The sequence below is a fragment of the Macaca thibetana genome, chromosome 3, assembly GCF_024542745.1.
Source record: "Macaca thibetana thibetana isolate TM-01 chromosome 3, ASM2454274v1, whole genome shotgun sequence".
Lineage (NCBI taxonomy): Eukaryota > Metazoa > Chordata > Mammalia > Primates > Cercopithecidae > Macaca > Macaca thibetana.
In genome coordinates, this window is record NC_065580.1 from 81,787,924 (window position 1) to 81,809,103 (window position 21,180).

The 21,180-nt window shown below is 41.3% G+C and overlaps 2 protein-coding genes across 2 annotated transcripts in view; both read right to left on the minus strand.

The window, feature by feature from the left end:
* NDUFA4 (NDUFA4 mitochondrial complex associated) overlaps positions 1-21,180 on the minus strand; it is a 711,072-nt gene that overhangs the window by 461,168 nt on the left and 228,724 nt on the right. The window lies entirely within an intron of this gene.
* THSD7A (thrombospondin type 1 domain containing 7A) overlaps positions 1-21,180 on the minus strand; it is a 495,713-nt gene that overhangs the window by 15,058 nt on the left and 459,475 nt on the right. The window contains exon 23 of the mRNA XM_050783030.1: positions 18,981-19,154. Within this exon, the coding sequence (XP_050638987.1) occupies positions 18,981-19,154 (174 nt within the window). The remainder of the gene's footprint in view (positions 1-18,980; positions 19,155-21,180) is intronic.

Sequence of the window (21,180 nt, forward strand, 5' to 3'; positions counted from 1 at the left end):
ACATAAATGACCTGATGGAGCTGAAAAATAGTTCAAAAATTTCGTGAAGCATACACAACTTCAATAACCAAATCAATCAAGCAGAAGAAAGGATATCAGAGATTGAAGATCAACTTAACGAAATAAAGCAAGATGACAAGATTAGAGAAAAAATAATAAAAAGGAACAAACAAAGCTTCCAAGAAATGAGGGACTATGTGAAAAGACCAAATCTACCTTTGATTGGTGTACCTGAAAGTAATGGAAAGAATGGAACCAAGCTGGAAAACACTCTTCAGGATATTATCCAGGAGAACTTCCCCAACCTACCAAGACAGGTCAACATTCAAATTCAGGAAATACAGAGACCACCACAAAGATACTCCTCGAGAAGAGCAACCACAAGACACGTAGAGAGAAAGGTCAGGTTACTCACAAAGGGAAGTCCATCAGACTAACAGTGGGGTCCCTCTGTAGAAATCCTACAAGCCAGAAGAGAGTGGGGTCCAGTATTCAACATTCTTAAAGATTTTCAATCCAGAATTTCATATCCAGCCAAACTAAGCTACGTAAGTGAAGGAGAAATAAAATCCTTTACAGACAAGCAAATGCTGAGAGATTTTGTCCCCACTAGGCCTGCCTTACAGGAACTCCTAAAGGGCACACTCAATATCGAAAGAAAAAACCAGTACCAGCCACTGCAAACATGCAGGAGATCAGTCAGGGTGGTGTGAGAGACTATAGGGAAAGCAGCATGCCTTCTGAAAGGTCCAAAGGCTCTGCCTAGATTCGGGGGAGAATAGCCAGACAGCTGTTCTCTGACCCTGAGGCAGATGGCAAGGAGTAGGTACAAGGGAATGTAGGGGAATTTATCTTGAACAGGCTTGTTTACTTGTGTTGACCAGGAACTGATCTTTGATCATCCACACACCTGACGTTCCTTGAAAGGGGAACAATGTTAATTTCTCACAGATTGTGTTTGCTCCAGGCTTTTGGCATTGTGCCTACAGTGAATGAAAGCATGCAGCTCCAGCTTCTCTGGGTGCACTTTGACCCTAGAGCCAGGCAGACCCCTAGCTGCCCTTACACTGCATACCTGTGTCTGAGTACTATTTTTCTGTGGACAGGCCCAGCAGGTGGTGCCCGTGTGAAGAACACTGCAATGGATCATGATGGAACCCTCAAAAACGAAAGTGAAGTGACTGTGCTGTAAGTAATTGGTGCCTGCTCTGGATTTCCAAGTTTGAGGGGATTTTCAAGCTAGGGTTTCATCATGGGAAACCCAGTTATTAGCTCAACAGTAATAGTATATAAAAATATTGAAACAGCTGCTTAAAGCTAGCAGAGCCTCAGTTTCAGAGGCTGAATTAAGGGACCTAATGCAAATTGTTGTTCTCCATAACCCATAGTTCCCAGAAGGAGGCACACTAGACCTAGAGCTCTGGGAAGAAATGTTAAATTACATCATGTACAAGGGCAGTGGGTCCCAGTAACATCTTTAACGTTATGGGCCTTAGTTAGGGCTGCTTTGGCCCCGCTCTACACAGAAGAGCCTAAAAAGGGAATGGAAGAAGAACCATTGTCTACCTTACTGCCTCCTCTTCCTTCCTCAGCCCTGTTGTTTACTGGGTAAAGGTGCCACAGAGGTTTTCCCTGAGCCCTCTCCCCCAATACATTGGAAAAAAGACAAGAGATACACTACAGTTATGGGACCCTGTCTAAGCAGCATTATAAGGGGAGTTCTTGGTTTGCCCGGTGATGTAAGATCTACAAGGCAATCGGCCAATTACTTTCAACACTTATAAGAAAAAGCATTAGAGAAAATGGAGCCACTAGCCCATTTATGAGAGGATTAATTAAGGCTATAGCAGACTACTTCCATATGACCCAATAGGACTGTCAGTGCTAGGTAAAACAATGTTAGAGGCCAGTCAATACCTCCTCTGGAGGGCAGAATTTGATGAATTATGTGAATAGCAGACCCTTTTCTAGTAATGGCCACTGTTGCTATTCCTTCCCTACCGCTGACGTGGCTCTCTCAAAATCCTATTTGGGTAGAACAGTGGCCTTTAAAGGGAAATAAATTACAAAAAGCCCATGAATTAGTTGAGGAACAATTAACTGGTCATACAGAATCATCAAACAGCCCTTGGAATTTGCCCATTTTTGTCATTCCCAAAAAGTCTAGTAAATGGAGACTTTTGCATGACTTACGTGCTATCAGTGCTAATTTGCAACCTATAGGGTCCCTTCAACAGGGGCTCCCTCCATGGTGATTCCTCAAGATTGGCTTGTAGTCATTATTGACTTAAAAGACTGCTTTTATACTATTCCCCTTGCAGAGCAGGACAGAGAAAAATTTGCATTTACAATACCAGCTATCAATTATGAAAGGCCAGCTTGCTGATTTCATTGGAAAGTACTTCCTCAATGAATGCTGAACAGTCCTACCATGTGTCAGTATCATGTAAATCAGGCTTTGCTCCCCAGTAGAAAAGAATTTCCTAATTGCAAGATCACCCACTATATGGATGCCATCTTACTGGCAGCCCCAAGGGAGCTAATACTTCTGAGTTTATATGCCTCTGTCAAGAGGAATACACAGTTACCAGGTTTAATCATAGCACCTGAAAAGGTACAGATGTCCTTCCCTTGGAAATATCTTGGATACATACTAACTTCCTGCTCAGTAAGACCTCAAGAGGTTAAATTGAATACTAACAATGTACACACCTTAAATGATAATCAAAAATTACCGGGTGATAGTGACTGGCTCCGCCCCACGTTGGGCATAATGACTGACAAATTATAGAACCTGTTTTCTATCCTAAAGGTAATGCAGCCTTGGACACCCCCAGGTATTTAACCCCCACTGCAAAAAGGGAAATTGAGGAAATAGAGCAAGCTATTTCTCAGACCCATGATATTCAGTCCAATTATTTGTATTTCCTACTAAACATTCCCCAACAGGATTAGTAGGACAGATGGCCCCAGAGCTACACTTCCTAGAATGGGTTTTTGCTCACATACTGGCACTAAAACACTATCTCCCTAAGTCCAGCTAGTTAGTAAAGTCATCTATACAGGCTGCAAATGATGCAATCAATTGCAAGGTTATGACCCTTATGTCATAAGAATATCCTTCAGTAAAAAAGAATTTGAAGCAGTCCTGCCGCTATCTCTAGACCTTCAGATAGCACTCTCTGATTATGCAGGCCATATTGAACATGCCCTTCCCACTGACAAATTACTTCAGTTCTTATCTCACATTCCTGTAGTTATGCCTACAAAGGTAGTTCACTCCCCCATACCTAATGCTTTAACGCTTTTCACTGATGTCTCTGATAAAAATGGAAAAGCAGCTATCTGCATAACTCCCTCACTCAATCTGGATTTACTAGTACTCAGAGAGCTGAAGTTGGAGCCCTAATATTGGCCCTGGAAACCTTTTCTGCTCAGCCCATCAATATTGTTAGTGACTCTGCTTACTTCATTTATTTATTGCAAAACTTTGAAACAGCCTTTATTAAGTGCACTCTTGAGCCCATCCTGTAGGCCCCTTTTGTTTGATTTCAGCAATTCCTGGATCAATGAACACATCCTGTTTTTATCACACATATTCGGACCCACAGCTCGCTATCTTGCCCACTGGCTTATGGCAATGATCAAGCAGATTTGCACGTCATGACATCACTGTTTGACGAAGCCACCCAATCACATCAATTTTTCCACAAAAATTGGAGAAATTTATCCCAACATTTTCAGTTGAGACTAGCTAAACAAATTATCCTGCAATGCCCAGATTGCCAGCTCACAGGCATGTCCCCTCCTTCAACAGGTGTTAACCCTAATCAGTTATGACAAACAGCTGATATGCACATCCCTGAATTTGGAAAACTAAGATATGTACATTTATCCGTTGATAGCAATTCCCACCTAATTAGTGCTCATGCTCTTTCTAGAGAGTCCTCCCGATATGTCATTAAACATCTTAACCTCTGCATTTATGGGGTAGCCCACAAAGATTAAAACTAATAATGGTCTGCCTTACACCAGCTCCCAATTTCAACAATTCTGTCATACATAGAACATCCAACATTACACAGGTATCCCATATTGAGAGGTGAAGCCAACTGGGCTTCTGGATCAGGTGGGAACTTGGAGAACTTTTCTGTCTAGCTAAAGGTTTGTAAATGCACCAATCGGCAGGACGTGGGTAGGGCCAAATAAGGGAAAAAAGCTGGTTACCCGAGCCAGCAGCAGCAACCAGCTTGGGTTCCCTTCCACGCTGTGGAAGCTTTGTTCTTTCACTCTTCACAATAAATCTTGCTGCTGCTCACTCTTTGGGTCCGCACTACCTTTATGAGCTGTAACACTCACTGTGAAGGTCTGCAGCTTCACTCCTGAAGCCAGCGAGACCATGAACCCATGGGAGGAATGAACAACTCTGGACACACCACCTTTAAGAGCTGTAATACTCACTGCAAAGGTCTGCAGCTTCACTCCTGAAGCCAGCGAGACCATGAACCCACCAGAAGGAATAAACTCTGGACACATCTGAACATCTGAAGGAATAAACTCTGGACAGACCATCTTTAAGAACTGTAACACTCACTGCAAGGGTCCACGGCTTCAGTCTTGAAGTCAGCAAGACTAAGAACCCACTAGAAGGAATCAATTCTGGACACATTTGGCAACCATGAAGGGACAACCACCAAGCGGTGAATACCATCGGACCTGTTTTACTGTCAGATTTTCCTTAGAATTTGGGGGCTAAATACCAAGCACCTGTTGGCCAGTTAAAAGCAACTAGTGCAGCCGCTGGACTAAAGACACAGGTGTCAGGCTTTCTGGAAAAGGGCTCTCTAACAACCCCCGACTCTTCGGAGTTGGGAGCATTGGTTTGCCTGGAACCAGCTTCCACTTTTCCTGGACATCGGGGCTGAGCCAAGGGTTGACAGAGAGGAAAGCCATTCAGCTCCGGGGTCTCAATGACAGGTTGCTTGACCCTGTGGCCATGAACAGAACTCTCAAAGTCATGTCGCCCAAGTGAGACTCGCCCATCTATCCTATCTATCCTGACCCTTGCCTCCTGGGTCCTAATGCCGGTCAGACAAACTTCCTCTCACCTCTCTTCTCTGAGGCTAGTCCCACTTCTTGTCTCTGGTGCTTTTCTAGTTTCTCCTATGAGTTCTAGTATAAACTCCAGGACTCTGTTCCCTTCTTTAGGCACCCAGTCTCACCAATCAGAAAGACATAATTTTTGCCCATAGCCCCATCATAGGGAGGACTATCTGGAGTTTTAGGATCCCTCCTCAGACAAGCAGGCCTAATAAAAGCTATTCCTGAAGCTAGGATATGGGGAGCCTCAGAAATTGTATCCTTCCTATTCAAGTGAGGACAAAAGGTGTCATTCTTCCAACCCTGGAGATCCTTTTCTTCCCTCAGAGTATGGCCCTTCACTTCATTTTTGGGGCATAATATCTTTTAGGACATGTGTAAAGTCCCAATACTAACAGGAGAATGCTTAGGACTCTAAGAGGTTTTTGAGAATGTGTTGGTAAGGGCCACTAAATCCGACCTTCCTTGGTCTTCCTTGTGGTCTAGGAGGAAAACTAGTGTTTCTGCTGCTGTGTTGGTGAGCACAACTATTCCAATCAGCAGGGTCCAGGGACCATTGTGGGTTCTTGGGCCGGAGAGAAACAAACCAAAACCATGGGTGGTTTTGTCTTTCAGATGGGAAACACTCAGGCATCAACAGGCTCACTCTTGAAATGCATCCTAAGCCATTGGGACCAATTTGACCTGCAAACCCTGAAAAAGAGGTGGCTTTTTTTTTATGCACTATGGCTTGGCCCCAATATTCTCTCTCTGATGGGGAAAAATGGCCACCTGAGGGAAGTATAAATTACAATACTATCCTGCAGCTTGACCTTTCCTGTAAGAGGGAAGGCAAATGGAGTGAAATACCTTATGTCCAAGCTTTCTATCCATTGAAGAATACACAACTATGCAAAGCTTGTAATTTACATCCCACAGGAGGACCTTTCAGCTTACCCGCATATCCTAGTCTCCCTATAGCTCCCCTTCCTATTAATGATAAGCCTCCTCTAATCTCCCCTGCCCAGAAAGAAATAAGCAAAGAAATCTCCAAAGGACCACAAAAACCCCAGGGCTATCAGTTACGTCCCCTTAGAGCTGTAGGGGGAGGGGAATTTGGCCCAACCCAGGCACATGTCCCCTTCTCCCTTTCTGATTTAAAGTAGATCAAGGCAGACCTGGGGAAGTTTTCAGGTAATCCTGATAGGTACATAGATGTCCTACAGGGTCTAGGGCAAACCTTCAATTTCACTTGGAGAGATGTCATGCTATTGTTAGATCAAACCCTGGCCTTTAGTGAAAAGAATGCAGCTTTAGCTGCAGTCTGAGAGTTTGGAAATAGAATGACAGCTGAAGAAAGGGACAAATTCCCTACAGCAAGCTGTCCCCCCTATGGATCCCCTCTGGGACCTCGACTCAGATCATGGGGACTGGAGTCATAAACATCTGTTGACTTGTGTTCTAGAAGGACTAAGGAGAATTAGGAAAGAGCCCATGAATTATTCAATGATGTCTACCATCACTCAGGCAAAGAAAGAAAATCCTTCTGCCTTCCTTGAGCAGCTACGAGAGGCCTTAGAAAAATATACTTCCCAGTCACCTGACTCACTAGAGGGTCAATTGATTCTAAAAGATAAGTTGATTACCCAATCAATCAGCCACAGATATCAGGAGAAAGCTCCAAAAGAAAGCCCTGGGCCCTGAACAAAATCTGGAGGCATTAGTAAACCTGGCAACCTCGGTGTTCTATAATAGGGACCAAGAGGAACAGGCCCAAAAGGAAAAGTGAGATCAGAGAAAGGCTGCAGCCTTAGTCATGGCCCTCAGACAATCAAACCTTGATGGTTCAGAGAGGACAGAAAATGGAGCAGGCCAATCACCTGGTAGGGCTTTTTATCAGTGTGGTTTACAAGGACACTTTAAAAAAGATTGTCCAACAAGAAACAAGCCACCCCCTCCTCCATGTCTGCTATGCTGAGGCAATCACTGGAAGGCATACTAACCCAGAGTGCAATGGTTCCCTGGGTCAGAAGCCCCCAACCAGATGATCCAACAACAGGACTGAGGGTGCCTGAGGCAAGAGCCAGCTCATGTCATCACCCTCACTGAGCCCTGGGTACGTTTTACCATTGAGGGCCAGGAAATTGACTTCCTCCTGGCCACTGGCACGGCCTTCTCAGTGTTAATCTCCTGTCCTGTATGACTGTCTTCAAGGTCCGTTACCATCTGAGGAATCATGGGACAGCCTGTAACCAGGTATTTCTCCCACCTCCTCAGTTGTAACTGGGAGACTTTGCTCTTTTCACAGGCCTTTCTTGTTATGCCTGAAAGTCCCACACCCTTATTAGGGATATATTAGCCAAAGCTGGAGCTATTCTCCATATGAATATGGGGAACAAGTTACCCATTTGTTGTCCCCTACTTGAGGAGGGAATCAACCCTGATGTCTAGGCATTGGAAGGACAACTTGGAAGGGAAGAAAATGCCTGCCCAGTCCAAATCAGGCTAAAAGACCCCACCACTTTTTGTTATCAAAGGCAATATCCCTTAAGGCCTGAAGCTCATAAGGGATTATGGGATATTGTTAAACATTTAAAAGCTCAAGGCTTAGTAAGGAAATGCAGCAGTCCCTGCAACACTCCAATTCTAGGAGTACAAAAACAAGTCAGTGGAGACTAGTGCAGGATCTTAAACTCATCAATGAGGCAGTAATTCCTCTATATTCAGTTGTACCCAACCCCTATACCCTGCTCTCTCAAATACCTTAGGAAGCAGAATGGTTCACTGTTCTGGACCTCAAAGATACCATCTTCTGTATTCCCCTGCACTCTGATTCCCAGTTTCTCTTTGCCTTTGAGGATCCCACAGACCACACGTCCTAACTTACATAGACGGTCTTACCCCAAGGGTTTAGGGATAGCCCTCACCTATTTGGTCAGGCACTGGCCCAAGATCTAGGCCACTTCTCAAGTCCAGACTCTCTGATCCTTCAGTATGTGGATGATTTACTTTTGGCTACCAGTTCGGAAGCCTCATACCAACAGGCTACTCTAGGTCTCTTGAACTTTCTAACTAATCAAAAGTACAAGGCATCTAGGTCAAAGGCCCAGCTTTGCCTACAGCAGGTCAAATATCTAGGCCTAATCTTAGAGGAACCAGAGCCCTCAGCAAGGAATGAATACAGCCTATACTGGCTTATCCTCATCCTAAGACATTAAAACAGTTGTGGGGGTTCCTTGGAATCACTGGCTTTTGCAAACCAGTGATCCCTGGATCCCTGGATACAGCGAGATAGCCAGGCCCCTCTATACTCTAATCAAGGAGACCCAGAGGGCAAATACTCATCTAGTAGAATGGGAACCAGGGGCAGAAACAGCCTTCAAAACCTTAAAGCAGGCCCTAGTACGAGCACCAGCTTTAAGCCTTCCCACAGGACAAAACTCTTTATACATCACAGAGAGAGCAGGGATAGCTCTTGGAGTCCTTACTCAGACTCGTGGGACAACCCCACAACCAGTGGCATACCTAAGTAAGGAAATCGATGTAGTGGCAAAAGGCTGACCTTGCTGTTTAAGGGTGGTTGTGGTTGTGGCTGTCTTAGTGTCAGAGGCTATCAAAATAATACAAGGAAAGGATCTCACTGTCTGGACTACTCATGATGTAAATGGCATACTAGGTGCCAAAGGAAGTTTATGGCTGTTGGACAACCACCTACTTAGATACCAGGCACTACACCATGAGGGACCGCTGCTTCAAATATGTATGTGTGTGGGCCCAAACCCTGCCCCTTTTATCCCAGAGGATGGGGAACCAATTGAGCATAAATACCAACAAATTGTAGTCCAGACTTATGCCGCCCGAGATGATCTCTTAGAAGCCCCCTTGTAGCTAATCCTGACCTTAACCTATGTACCGATGGAATTTCATTTGTGGAGAATGGGATATGAAGGGCAGGTTATGCCATAGTAACCGTACTTGAAAGTAAGCCTCTTCCCCCAGGGACCAGTGCTCAGTTAGCAGAACTAGTGGCACTTACCCAAGCCTTAGAACTGGGAAAGGGAAAAAGAATAACTGTGTATACAGATAGCAAGTATGTTTATCTAATCCTACATGCCCATGTTGCAATATGGAAGGGAAGGGAGTTCCTAACCTCTAGGGGAACCCCCACTAAATGTCACAAGAAAATCATGGAGTTATTGCACGCAGTACAAAAACCCAAGGAGGTGGCAGTCTTACACTGCCAAAGCCATCAAACAGGGAAGGAAGAGGGGAGAACAGCAGCATAAGCAGGTGGCAGACACAGGGAAACACCAGCAAAAAGGAGAGAGAGAAGAAGAGACAGACAAATAGGGAGTCAGAAAGAGACAAAGAGAAAGAAAGAGAAATGGAAGTAGTAAAGAAAAAACAGTGTACCCTATTCCTTTAAAAGCCAAAGTAACTTTAAAACCTGTAATTGATAATTGAAGGTCTTTTCTGCGACCCTGTAACACTCCAATACCGCCTTGTCAGTGTAAATAAGGGCATAGTCTGAAAACACTGAGGCCAGTGACAACCCATAGCTTTCCTATCAAAAATCCTTAACCCAACAGGTTTCCAGCAGGGGATCTAAATCTTAACTAATTACCATACAAAAGTCCGACCAGACCTAGGAGGAACTCCCTTCAGGACAGGAGGATAGATGGTTCCTCCTGAGCGATTAAGGGAAAAAAGACACAAGGAGTATTAAAATTGCTTAATAATTGGTCTGCTCAAACATGCCAGCTGTTTGCACTCAGTCAAACTTTAAAGTACTTACAGAATCAGGAAGGAGCCATATACCAATTCTAAGTTAATATGGACTGAACGAGGTCCTATTAATAGCAAAGAATAATAATTGAAATCCCAAACTTACAAGGTTTTCAACAAAAGTAAAGTTTGCTGAAACTTAACAGGTTAACATATATTATCCTAACTTCTAATCTTATGGAAATCAGATCCTATCAGTACCCCTCAAAGCTCAAGTCTGTCAGCACAGGACCATACAACTAATACCCCTACTTATAGTGTTAGGAATGGCTACTGCTACAGAAACAGGAAGAGGAGGTTTATCTACTTCATTATCTACTACCTACCAGACACTCTCAAAGGATTTCTCAGACAGTTTGCAAGAAATAACGAAATCTATTCTTACTCTACAATCCCAAATAGACTCTATGGCAGGAGTGACTCTCCAAAACTGCTGAAGCCTAGACCTCCTCACTGCTGAGAAAGGAGGAATCTGCACCTTCTTAGAGGAAAAGTGTTGTTTTTACACTAACCAGTCAGGGATAGTACAAGATGCCATCTGGCGTTTACAGGAAAAGGCTTCTGAAATCAGACAATGACTTTCAAATTCTTATACCAACCTCTGGAGTTCGGCAACATGGCTCCTCCCCTTTCTAGGTCCCGTGGCAGCCACCTTGCTGTTACTCGCCTTTGGGTCCTGTATTTTTAACCTTCTTGTCAAATTTGTTTCCTCTAGCATCTAGGCCATCAAGCTACAGATGGTCTTACAACTGGAACCCCAAATGAGTTCAATAACAACTTCTAGTGAGGACCCCTGGACCGACCCACTGGCCCTTCCACTGGCCTTAAGAGTTCCCCTCTGGAGGACACTACAACTGCAGGACCACTTCTTTGCCCTTATCCAGCAAGAAGTAGCTAGAGTGGTCATCAGCCAAATTCCCAACAGCAGTTGGGGTGTCCTGTTTAGAGGGGGGATTGAGAGGTGAAGCCGGCTAGGCTTCTGGATTGGGTGGGGACTTGGAGAACTTTTCTGTCTAGCTAAAGGTTTGTAAATGCACCAATCAGTGCTCTGTAAAAATGGACCAATCAGCAGGATTTGGGTGGGGCCAAATAAGGGAAAAAAGCTGGCCACTGAGCCAGCAGCGGCAACCTGCTCGGGTCACCTTCCATGCTGTGGAAGCTTTTTCTTTTGCCCTTTGCAATAAATCTTGCTGCTGCTCACTCTTTGGGTCTGCACTACCTTTATGAGCTGTAATACTCACCATTAAGGTCTGCAGCTTCACTCCTGAAGCCAGCAAAACCATAAACCCACAGGGAGGGATGAACAACTCTGGATGTGCCACCTTTAAGAGCTGTAACACTCACTGTGAAAGTCTGCAGCTTCACTCCTGAAGCCAGTGAGACCACGAACCTACCAGAAGGAAGAAACTATGGACACATCTGAACATCTGAAGGAACAAACTCCGGACTCATCATCTTTAAGAACTGTAACACTCACCTTGAGGGTCTGCAGCTTCATTCTTGAAGTCAGTGAGACCAAGAACCCACTGGAAGGAATCAATTCCAGACACAATATAACCCCCAAGGACAGGTCATAGTAGAACATGCCCATTCCATCCTTAAAAATATGCTCAGAAAACAAAAAAGGGCGAATATGAGTAAGGACCCTGCAACGCTATTGGCACAAGCCTTATTTACCCTTAATTTCTTAAATTTAGATAAATTTCAATCGGCTATAGAGAAGCACTTTGCAAAAATCACTCAAGATACAATTAGTTTTATGGAAAGATGTAAATCGTAATCTATGGTGTGGTCCAAATGATTTGTTAATGTGGGGAAGAAGATATACTTGTGTTCACAACCCCTCAGGTCCTCTTTGGATTCCAGCACAACGCATCAAACCATACCATGGGGTGACTGGGACCAACCTGGTACCAAAAATAAAGGAAATGACCCTGTAGAACCTGCAGCCCTGGATGATGCAGCTTCCTTGGACAACACAGGCCCCGGACATTATGCTCAAGAAGAAAACTCAGTAGGGTGAGCGAATCCTGCTCTGGATGCAAACACTGTTCACTCCAGATAATCTGTTCCTTGCTATGCTCTCTGTTGTACATTGCAACTCTTGTAGAGTATTGATTTTCCTTATTTTCTCACGCTATTGGCAACCTGTACCTGCTATACTCTATTAGGCCCATCTTCTAGATCCGCCTTTCTTCTGCCCTGTTACTTGGGTAGATATCCTCTTCCCTGCTTCTAACAATGTGACTGCTTGGCTATGAGGGATTAACATACCCCTTGCGGGGTTCCTCAGTAACAGCCCTATAGAACAATGTGCAAAAACACCTCTCCTGGTCACTCTTTGTTTGGAAAAGAATATTATTTATTCTACTCATGTGTGTCTTACTAAGTCTAGGATGCAACGGTGGAACACAAGCTGTAACTGCTGCACCTGTCAAGTCTGTTGCTGCACATAGCTGTACTCTTCAATCAAGAAAACCTGATGCAAAAAACAGAAAAGGGGGAGAAGGAGGATATCGGTCAGAGTGGTGGGAGAAACTATAGGGAAAGCAGCACGCCTTCTGAAAGGTCCAAAGGCTCTGCCTAGATTCGGGGGAGAATAGCCAAAGGCAGCTGTTCTCTGACCCTGAGGCAGATGCAAGGAGTAGGTACAAGGGAATGTAGGGGAATTTATCTTGAACAGGCTTGTTTACTTGTGTTGACCAGGAACTGATCTTTGATCATCCACACACGTGATGTTCCTTGAAAGGGGAACAATAAAGGTTAATTACCCATAGATTGTGTTTACTCCAGGCTTTTGGCATCAAGCTTACACTGAATAAAAGCATGCAGCTCCAGCTTCTCGGGGTACACTTTGACCACTAGAGCCAGGCAGACCCCTAGCTGCCCTTGCACTGCATACCTGTGTCTGAGTACTCATTTCATTCATCGGTTGGCCAGGGTCTGTGGGATAGACCCAGCACAAACACATACCAAATTGTAAAGACAATCGACTCTATGAAGAAACTGCATCAACTAATGGAGAAACTAACCAGGTAGGATCATAATGACAGGATCAAATTCACACATAACAATATTAACTTTAAATGGAAATGAGCTAAATGCCCCAATTAAAAGACAGACTGGCAAATTGGATAGTCAAGACCCATTGACTGTATTCAGGTGACCCATCTCATGTGCAAAGACACAGATAGGCTTAAAATAAAGGAATAGAGGAATATTTACCAAGCAAATGGAAAGAAAGAAAAAAACAAAACAAAACAAAACAACAAAAAAACAGGGGTTAGAATCCTATTCTCTGATAAAACAGACTTTAAACCAACAAAGATCAAAAGAGACAATGAAGGGCATTACATAATGGTAAATGGATCAATGTAACAAGAAGAGCTAACTATCCTAAATATAGATGCTCCCAATACAGAAGCACCCAGATTCATAAAGTAAGTTCTTAGAGACCTACAAAGAGAGTTAGACTCCCACACGATAACAGTGGGAGACTTTAACACCCCATTGCCAATATTAGACAAATAAATGATACAGAAAATTAATAAAGATATTCAGGACTTGAACTAAGCTGTGGACCAAGGAGACCTAATAGACTTCTACAAAACTCTTCACCCCAAATCAACAGAATATGCATTTTTTTATTTTTATTTTTTTGAGATGGAGTCTTGCTCTGTCACCCAGGCTGGACTGCAGTGGCACTATCTCAGCACACTGCAACCTGCACCTCCCGGGTTCAAGTGATTATCCTGCCTCAGCCTCCTGAGTAGCTGGGACTACAGGTATCCGGACTACAGGTATCCAGCACCACGCCCAGCTATTATTGTATTTTTGGTAGAGATGGGGTTTCACTATTTTGGCCAGGCTGTTCTTGAACTACTGACCTTGTAATCCGCCCGCCTAGGCCTCCCAAAGTGCTGGGATTACAGGCATGAGCCACCATGCCCAGCCCAGAATATACATTCTTCTCAGCATCACATTGCATTTTTTCTAAAATTGACCACACAGTTGGAAGTAAAACACTTCTTAGCAAATGCAAAAGAATGGAAATCATAACAGCCTCTCAGACACAGTGCAATCAAAGTAGCACTCAGGATTAAGAAAGTCACTCAAAACTGCTCAACTACATGGAAACTGACAACATGCTCCTGAATGACTACTGGGCAAATAACAAAATTAAGGTAGAAATAAGTAAGTTATTTGAAACCAATGAGTTCAAAGACACAATGTACCAGAATCTCTGGCACACAGCTAAAGCTGTGTTTAGAAGGAAATTTATAGCAGTAAATGCTCACAGGAGAAAGCAGGAAAGATTTAAAACTGACATCTTAACATCATAATTAAAGGAACTAGAGAAGCAAGAGTAAACAAATTCAAAAGCTAGCAGAAGTCGAGAAATAACTAAGAGCAGAGCTGAAGGAGATAGAGACACAAAAAACTCTTTCAATCCAGGAGCTGGTTTTTTTAAAAGATCAACAAAATAGATAGATGGCTAGCCAGACTAAGAAGGAAGAAAAGAGAGAAGAATCAAATAGGTGCGATAAAAAATGAGAAAGGATATCACCACGGATCCTACAGAAATACAAACCACCATCAGAGAACACTATAAACACCTCTACACAAATAAGCTAGAAAATTTAGAAGAAACAGAGAAATTCCTGGAAACGTACCCCCTCCCAAGACTTAACCAGGAAGAAGTCAAATCCCTGAATAGACCAATAACAAGTTCTGAAATTGAGACAGTAATTAATAGCCTAACAACTAAAAAAAGCCCAGGACCTGACAGATCCACAGTCAAATTCTACCAGAGGTACAAAGAGGAGCTGGTACCATTCCTTCTGAAACTATTCCAAACAATATAAAAAGAGGGACTCCTCCCTAACTCATTTTATGAGGCCACCATCATCCTGATACCAAAACCTGGCAGAGACACAACAAAGAAAAACAAATATCAGGCCCATATCCCTGATGAACATTGATGCGAAAATCCTCAATAACATACTGGCACACCAAATCCAGCAGCACATCAAAAAGCTAATCCACCATGATCAAGTTGGCTTCATTCCTGGGATACAAGGTGGGTTCAACATATGCAAATCAATAAACATAATCCATCACGTAAATAGAACTAATGACAAAAACCACATGATTATCTCAATAGATGCAGAAAAGGCCTTCAACAAAATTCAACACCCCTTCATGCTAAAAACTCTCAATAAACTAGGTATTGATGGAATGTATCTCAAAATAATAAGAGCTCTTTATGTCAAACCCACAGCCACAGGGCTACAGTAACCAAAACAGCATGGTACTGGTACCAAAACAGATATATAGACCAATGGAACACAACTGAGGCCTCAAAAATAACACCACGCATCTACAACCATCTTATCTTTGATAAGCCTGATAAAAACAATGGGGAAAGGATTCCCTATTTAATAAATGGTGATGGGAAAACTGGCTAGCCATATGCAGAAAACTGAAACTGGACCCCTTCCTTACACCTTATACAAAAATTAACTCAAGATGGATTAAAGATTTAAACCTCAGACCTAAAACCACAAAAACCCTAGAAGAAAACCTAGGCAATACCATTCAGGACACAGGCATGGGCAAAGACTTCATGACTAAAACACCGAAAGCAATGGCAACAAAAGCCAAAATTGACAAATGGGATCTAATTAAACTAAAGAGCTTCTGCACAACAAAAGAAACTATCATCAGAGTGAGCAGGCAACCTACAGAATGAGAGAGAAATTTTGAAATCTATCCATCTGACAAAGGGCTAATATCCAGAATCTACAGAAAACTTAAATTTACAAGAAAACAACAACCCCATGAAAAAGTGGGTGAAGGATATGAACAGACACTTCTCAAAAGAAGACATTATGCGGCCAACAAACATATGAAAAAAAGCTCATCATCACTGGTCATTAGAGAAGTGCAAATCAAAACCACAATGAGATACCATCTCACACCAGTTAGAATGGCAATCATTAAAAAGTTAGGAAACAACAGATGCTGGAGAGGATGTGGAGAAATAGGAATGCTTTTACGCTGTTGGTGGGACTGTAAATTAGTTCAACCATTGTGGAAGACAGTGTGGTGATTCCTCAAGGATCTAGAACCAGAAATACCATTGGACCCAGCAATCCCATTACTGGGTATATACCCAAAGGATTATAAATCATTCTATTATAAAGACACATGCACACTCATATTTATTGCAGCACTGTTCATAATAGCAAAGACTTGGAACCAATCCAAATGCTCATCAATGATAGACCGGATGAAGAAAATGTGGCACATATACACCATGGAGTACTATGCAGCCATAAAGAAGGATGAGTTTATGTTCTTTGCAGGGACATGGATGAACCCAGAAACTATCATTCTCAGCAAACTAACACAGCAACAGAGAACTAAACACTGAATGTTCTCATTCATAATTGGGAGTCAAACAATGAGAACACATGGACACAGAGAGGGGAACATCACACACTGGGGCGTGTTGAGGGGTTGGGGTTAGGGGAGCGATAGCATTAGGAGAAATACCTAAAGTAGATGATGGATTGATGGGTGCAGCAAATCACCATGGCATGTGTATACCTATGTAACAAACCTGCACGGTCTGCACATGTACCCCAGAACTTAAAGTATAATTAAAAAAATAAAATTCAAATTAAAAAAAAGAATATGTTCTTACAACAAAAAAGATTTCACATAAATAGGAGTTGAGGTATTGCTCATCACAAGAGGGCATTAGCTGTGGGGGTCTGCCTGCAGACCCTGACCCCAACGATGGATGAATAAAATGTACACTGACAGATATTATCTTTTGCCAGTCCTGCTGAGTGTCTGACCATCTACACACCAAGAGAGGTTTGTCACTGTGGCCAGCCCTGATCAGGAGGGAGACTCACATTTATTAGTTAACAAAAGCTTGAGTCAACGCCATTAGAGGGTAATTGTCATTGTGGACATCTGGAGTAAAAAGCACACATCAAAGGTTGAGACCACATGGGTAAACAAGCTAACTACATAACTTCCTTACATCCCGTTGTTTACTACTCTACTCTATTTAACTAAAGGTAATGGGACCAGACCGCCTTCCGCCAGGTCTATTACCCAAGTCATGTGAAAACCCTCAGGCCTTCCAAAAGGGTTTTGTGGCTATCATAACTAATATTTTTCCCACCAGACTGATCAAATCTCAACAAGGAGTTGTCTGTTTCTTTAAATTTTGAGAAAACTCATAATTAAAGCCATTTCAGTTTTAGTTTGTGTGCATGTGTGAGTATGTATTTCACAGGTTTGAAAATAGTTACATAATCTATGGTGTAGGTTTTTCGTTACTCTTGATAACATAACCTTGTAAATTATCTTCATTAACATTTTTACTTTTGTTAGAAAAAACTATTCACAGAATTATATTCTATTTTCCAAACTTTATTCTATTAATAGTAATGACGACTTTGCTTTTTATTCTTCTTCACTGATTTTACCATGAGCTGCTCTATTTTGTCAGTTTGCTCTAAAAACAATCTATTGGTTTTGTTGATTATTTATTTTCAATCTCATTGAATTTATATTCATCCATGTTGCTTGCATTCCGTTTCCTTTTTACTTTTCTTAAAAATTTACTCAGTTGAACGCTTAGTTCATTTTTAACTTTTCTCCCTTCTATAGAAGCGTTCAAAGCTTCAAGGTCTCTTCTAGGTACTTCTTTGCTGCATCCCATATAACATTTGCTATATGATGCTTTAGAAGTATGGTTTTTACACTTCTAAAGTGTGCGTGTGGAGATCTGTCATTGTTTTATTGATTCCTAATTTTATTTCCTTGTCATTTTGGAGTGAATACTTTTCTTTCTTGCCTTGGGAATTATTTTATTCATTGTAACTTTTGACCCTTCTTTATTCTTTACTTATCCTGTCCTAGCATATGGAATGTTTTACCTAGTTGATAAATTTAGGAAGATTAAATTGACAGAGCAGGTAATTCTGTCTAATTCTTGGCTAAGTCATCTAGCCCATTTGGTTTTTACTACAAGTATTCTTTTCCAACACTTTAAGCTTTTGTCTCCAACTTTTCGGTAAGAAAGGTGATATTTTGTCTCCTGCTTGCTGCTATGTCATATTACTTATTTCAGAACATAAGCAGAATTCAGAGTTGTTTGTTGAACCCCACACCCTCTACCAGATAGCATTTCTTTTGTTTTCCTTGAGTCTTCGCATGTTGTTTCCCAAACTATGACATTTAATGCTGTGATTCTTGAAGATGTCATATATTGCTTACACTGAGTGAATGATTCTATGTGTGCATACATTCACACAGATATATAAACATAGATGTTTATATATGTTCTAAGTAATATTTAGATTAAACTCAATTTTTACCAATAATTTGATTTATCCATTTGAAAAAAACATAGTAAAATCTCTCACCTTGCTGTGAACTTGTCATTTTAATTTAATTCTGTCATTTGATTTAAATAAATTGAAGATATTGTTAGACTCCTACCTGACCATAATTGTTATAAGTGTAAAAATAATGTGCTTCTAATTATCTCAGCCTTCTTGAGCTCATAAAACTGGGAAACGTTTTTGCAAAACTCACATCTTATTTATGAAGGGTGGCAGGATTTTCCATCTTCCCAATCTTTAGAATTCAGAATCTTCCCCTTACTTTAGTCCTCAGCCTCAAGTGACATCTTAGTAAATTTTAAAATTATTTATTTATTTATTTTTGAGATGGAATTTCACTCTTGTTGCCCAGGGTGGAGGGCAATGGCACAATCTCGGCTCACTGCAGCCTCTGCCTCCTGGGATCAAGTGATTCTCCTGCCTCAGCCTCCTGAGTAGCTGGGATTACAGGAGCCTGACACCATGCCTGGCTAATTATTATTATTTTTTTTGGTAGAGTTGGGGTTTGGCCACGTTGGCCAGGCTGGTCTCACAATCCCTGGCCTCAGGTGATCCGCCTGCCTTGGCCTCCCAAAGTGTTGGGATTATAGGCATGAGCCACTGCACCTGGTCAAATTTATTTTAACAGACTATTTTTTAAAATCTTATGTTGCGCTTAAGATAGAGTGTATGAATGGTAGCACTCACCATCACATGATTTTGTTTCTAACATCTGCTCTGGGCACAGATGCTGATTCTCTAGTTCTTGTATAATCACTGCTCTGGATCGGACCTGTATTCCACCAAAGCCTAGATCCTCACCATTCACACAGGTCAGCTGACACAGGCTCCAGGAAGACCAGTCCTTCAAATAACAGTCACCTGTAAAACACAGGTTTGTAATTTACACCCATATCCACAGAGAAAAGCCAGCCCGATAATCATTTTAATTCCAACCCCAGTGGGCAATGTTTTTAGGTATCCCAGCCATACATAATATTTATAAGATTTAAATAGGCATTTAATATTTATAAATTTGTAATTGTATAACTTTGTATATATATTGTTATTTTCTGTATGGCTATTACTGGTCTATGTGTTGCTTAATGATATCAAAGGTAAACTGTGGCTGACAGGAGCTCATCCACTGTAATTAATCTCTTCTTAGGATACAAAAAACATTTGACCAAAACCTACTACCACTCTTGTCATTATCATAGTAAAGCGGTTTATTACACAGGAGGTACACTCAAAGAGAGCCTAAATATAAACAGACTTTGTGTTCTAGGTATTCACAATTTTCAAAAAGTTTGAAGTCCAAGGCTCACAAAGCTGGTTTTATGTTTCATTCCTATTTCTTCCCAGAAGAGTGGAGGTGAGAGAGGCAATCGAGCAGTCGCAGTACTGGAAATAATGCCCACTATTTCCTCTGATCTACATCTTCAATCAACTTCTCTTTAAAATATTTTACTGAAGGACAACAAATATGTAAAATGATCACATATCATAGATGCACAGATAGCTGAATTTTGACAATCTGATTATCTAACCATGTGATCAACACCCAAATCAAAGAACAAAACATTCCCAGGATCTCAAAACCCTCCCTTGTGTAATATATAAAATCATACCATATGTACTTCTTTGTGTCTGGCTTCTTTCTCTCATTTATGTTTGTGAGATCCATCATACATTTATGAAGTTCTAATTTCTTCATTCTTACTACTTTCCATCACGTGAATATATCACAATTTAGATATCCATTCTACTATTGGTGGACATGTGGGGAGTTGTAAATTTTTCCTATCATGTTATTGCAAACATTTCAGTACAAGTCCTTTGATGAACTTATATATGCATTTCTGTTGGGTATGTACCTCGGAGTGCAATTGCTGGGCCATAGTGCATCCATGCTTCCAAAAAATCTTTCGCCATTTTAAGAACAGAAAAGATTTATGAAATACACCCTTTCCATTAACCCATCCATTCTTCAGAGTGACTGCTTAGTGATACTCTTCAGAGGACACAGTCAATTATGATAGACACAAATTCACAAAGGTTTCTTATCACTTATTTATTCTAGCCAGGTCATATGAATAATTCATATTACCTTATATTATGCTGAAAGTGACTGGTATTAGCATAAAGTTGCCTGGAGATCTGATTAATGGAAAAACTTCTTGTGTCATGCCTAAGAAGTCCTGGTAAGACATGAATTATTGACTAACATATATACACATAATAGTAAAATGGAGTGATTTTTGTAGGCCTTTATTAAAGAATGTAATTGGTACTCCTGAAGTACAGAAAGTTCTAGTAAATTTTGGAAATGCAAAGGAAAAAGAAACTAGAAAGAATTTCTAAGTAGTCTGAAAAACTTTTAGAAACACTTTTATTTCCTAGGAAATGTCACTTTGTGATTACTCAGTTTTTAATTATGTAGGAAAACTGCTAAAGTTCAAAAAATTCCTGTCAACATGAATGTAATAAAATTTCACCTCGGTGATTGAAAATTACATGGAAAAGAAACATACCTTTTACCAATAGGCTTTATCTTTGTGGCAATCCACATTTAGCATAATTTATTTTGCAACAAAACGTAATAAATCTTTTAATGATAGTTTGTAAGTTATGTAATTATCACCCCTAAGTAATACATGTCAGGCTTTAAAGATGTAATAACAGCAAATGAGAGTGAGATACTCCCTTGTTCTAAACATACTTTTCTATTTTGACCATGTAAACCATTGTAATAACAATAAAATTACCCTATGCCTGCCAAAGATATGACAATTAAACACATGAAATGTATTTCCTAATTCAGTGTTCTACTCTTTAAAGCTTATTAGTTCACATATTGCTAGTTTTCAAAACCCATCATTAGAGAAAACTAGCAAGAGAGGAACTG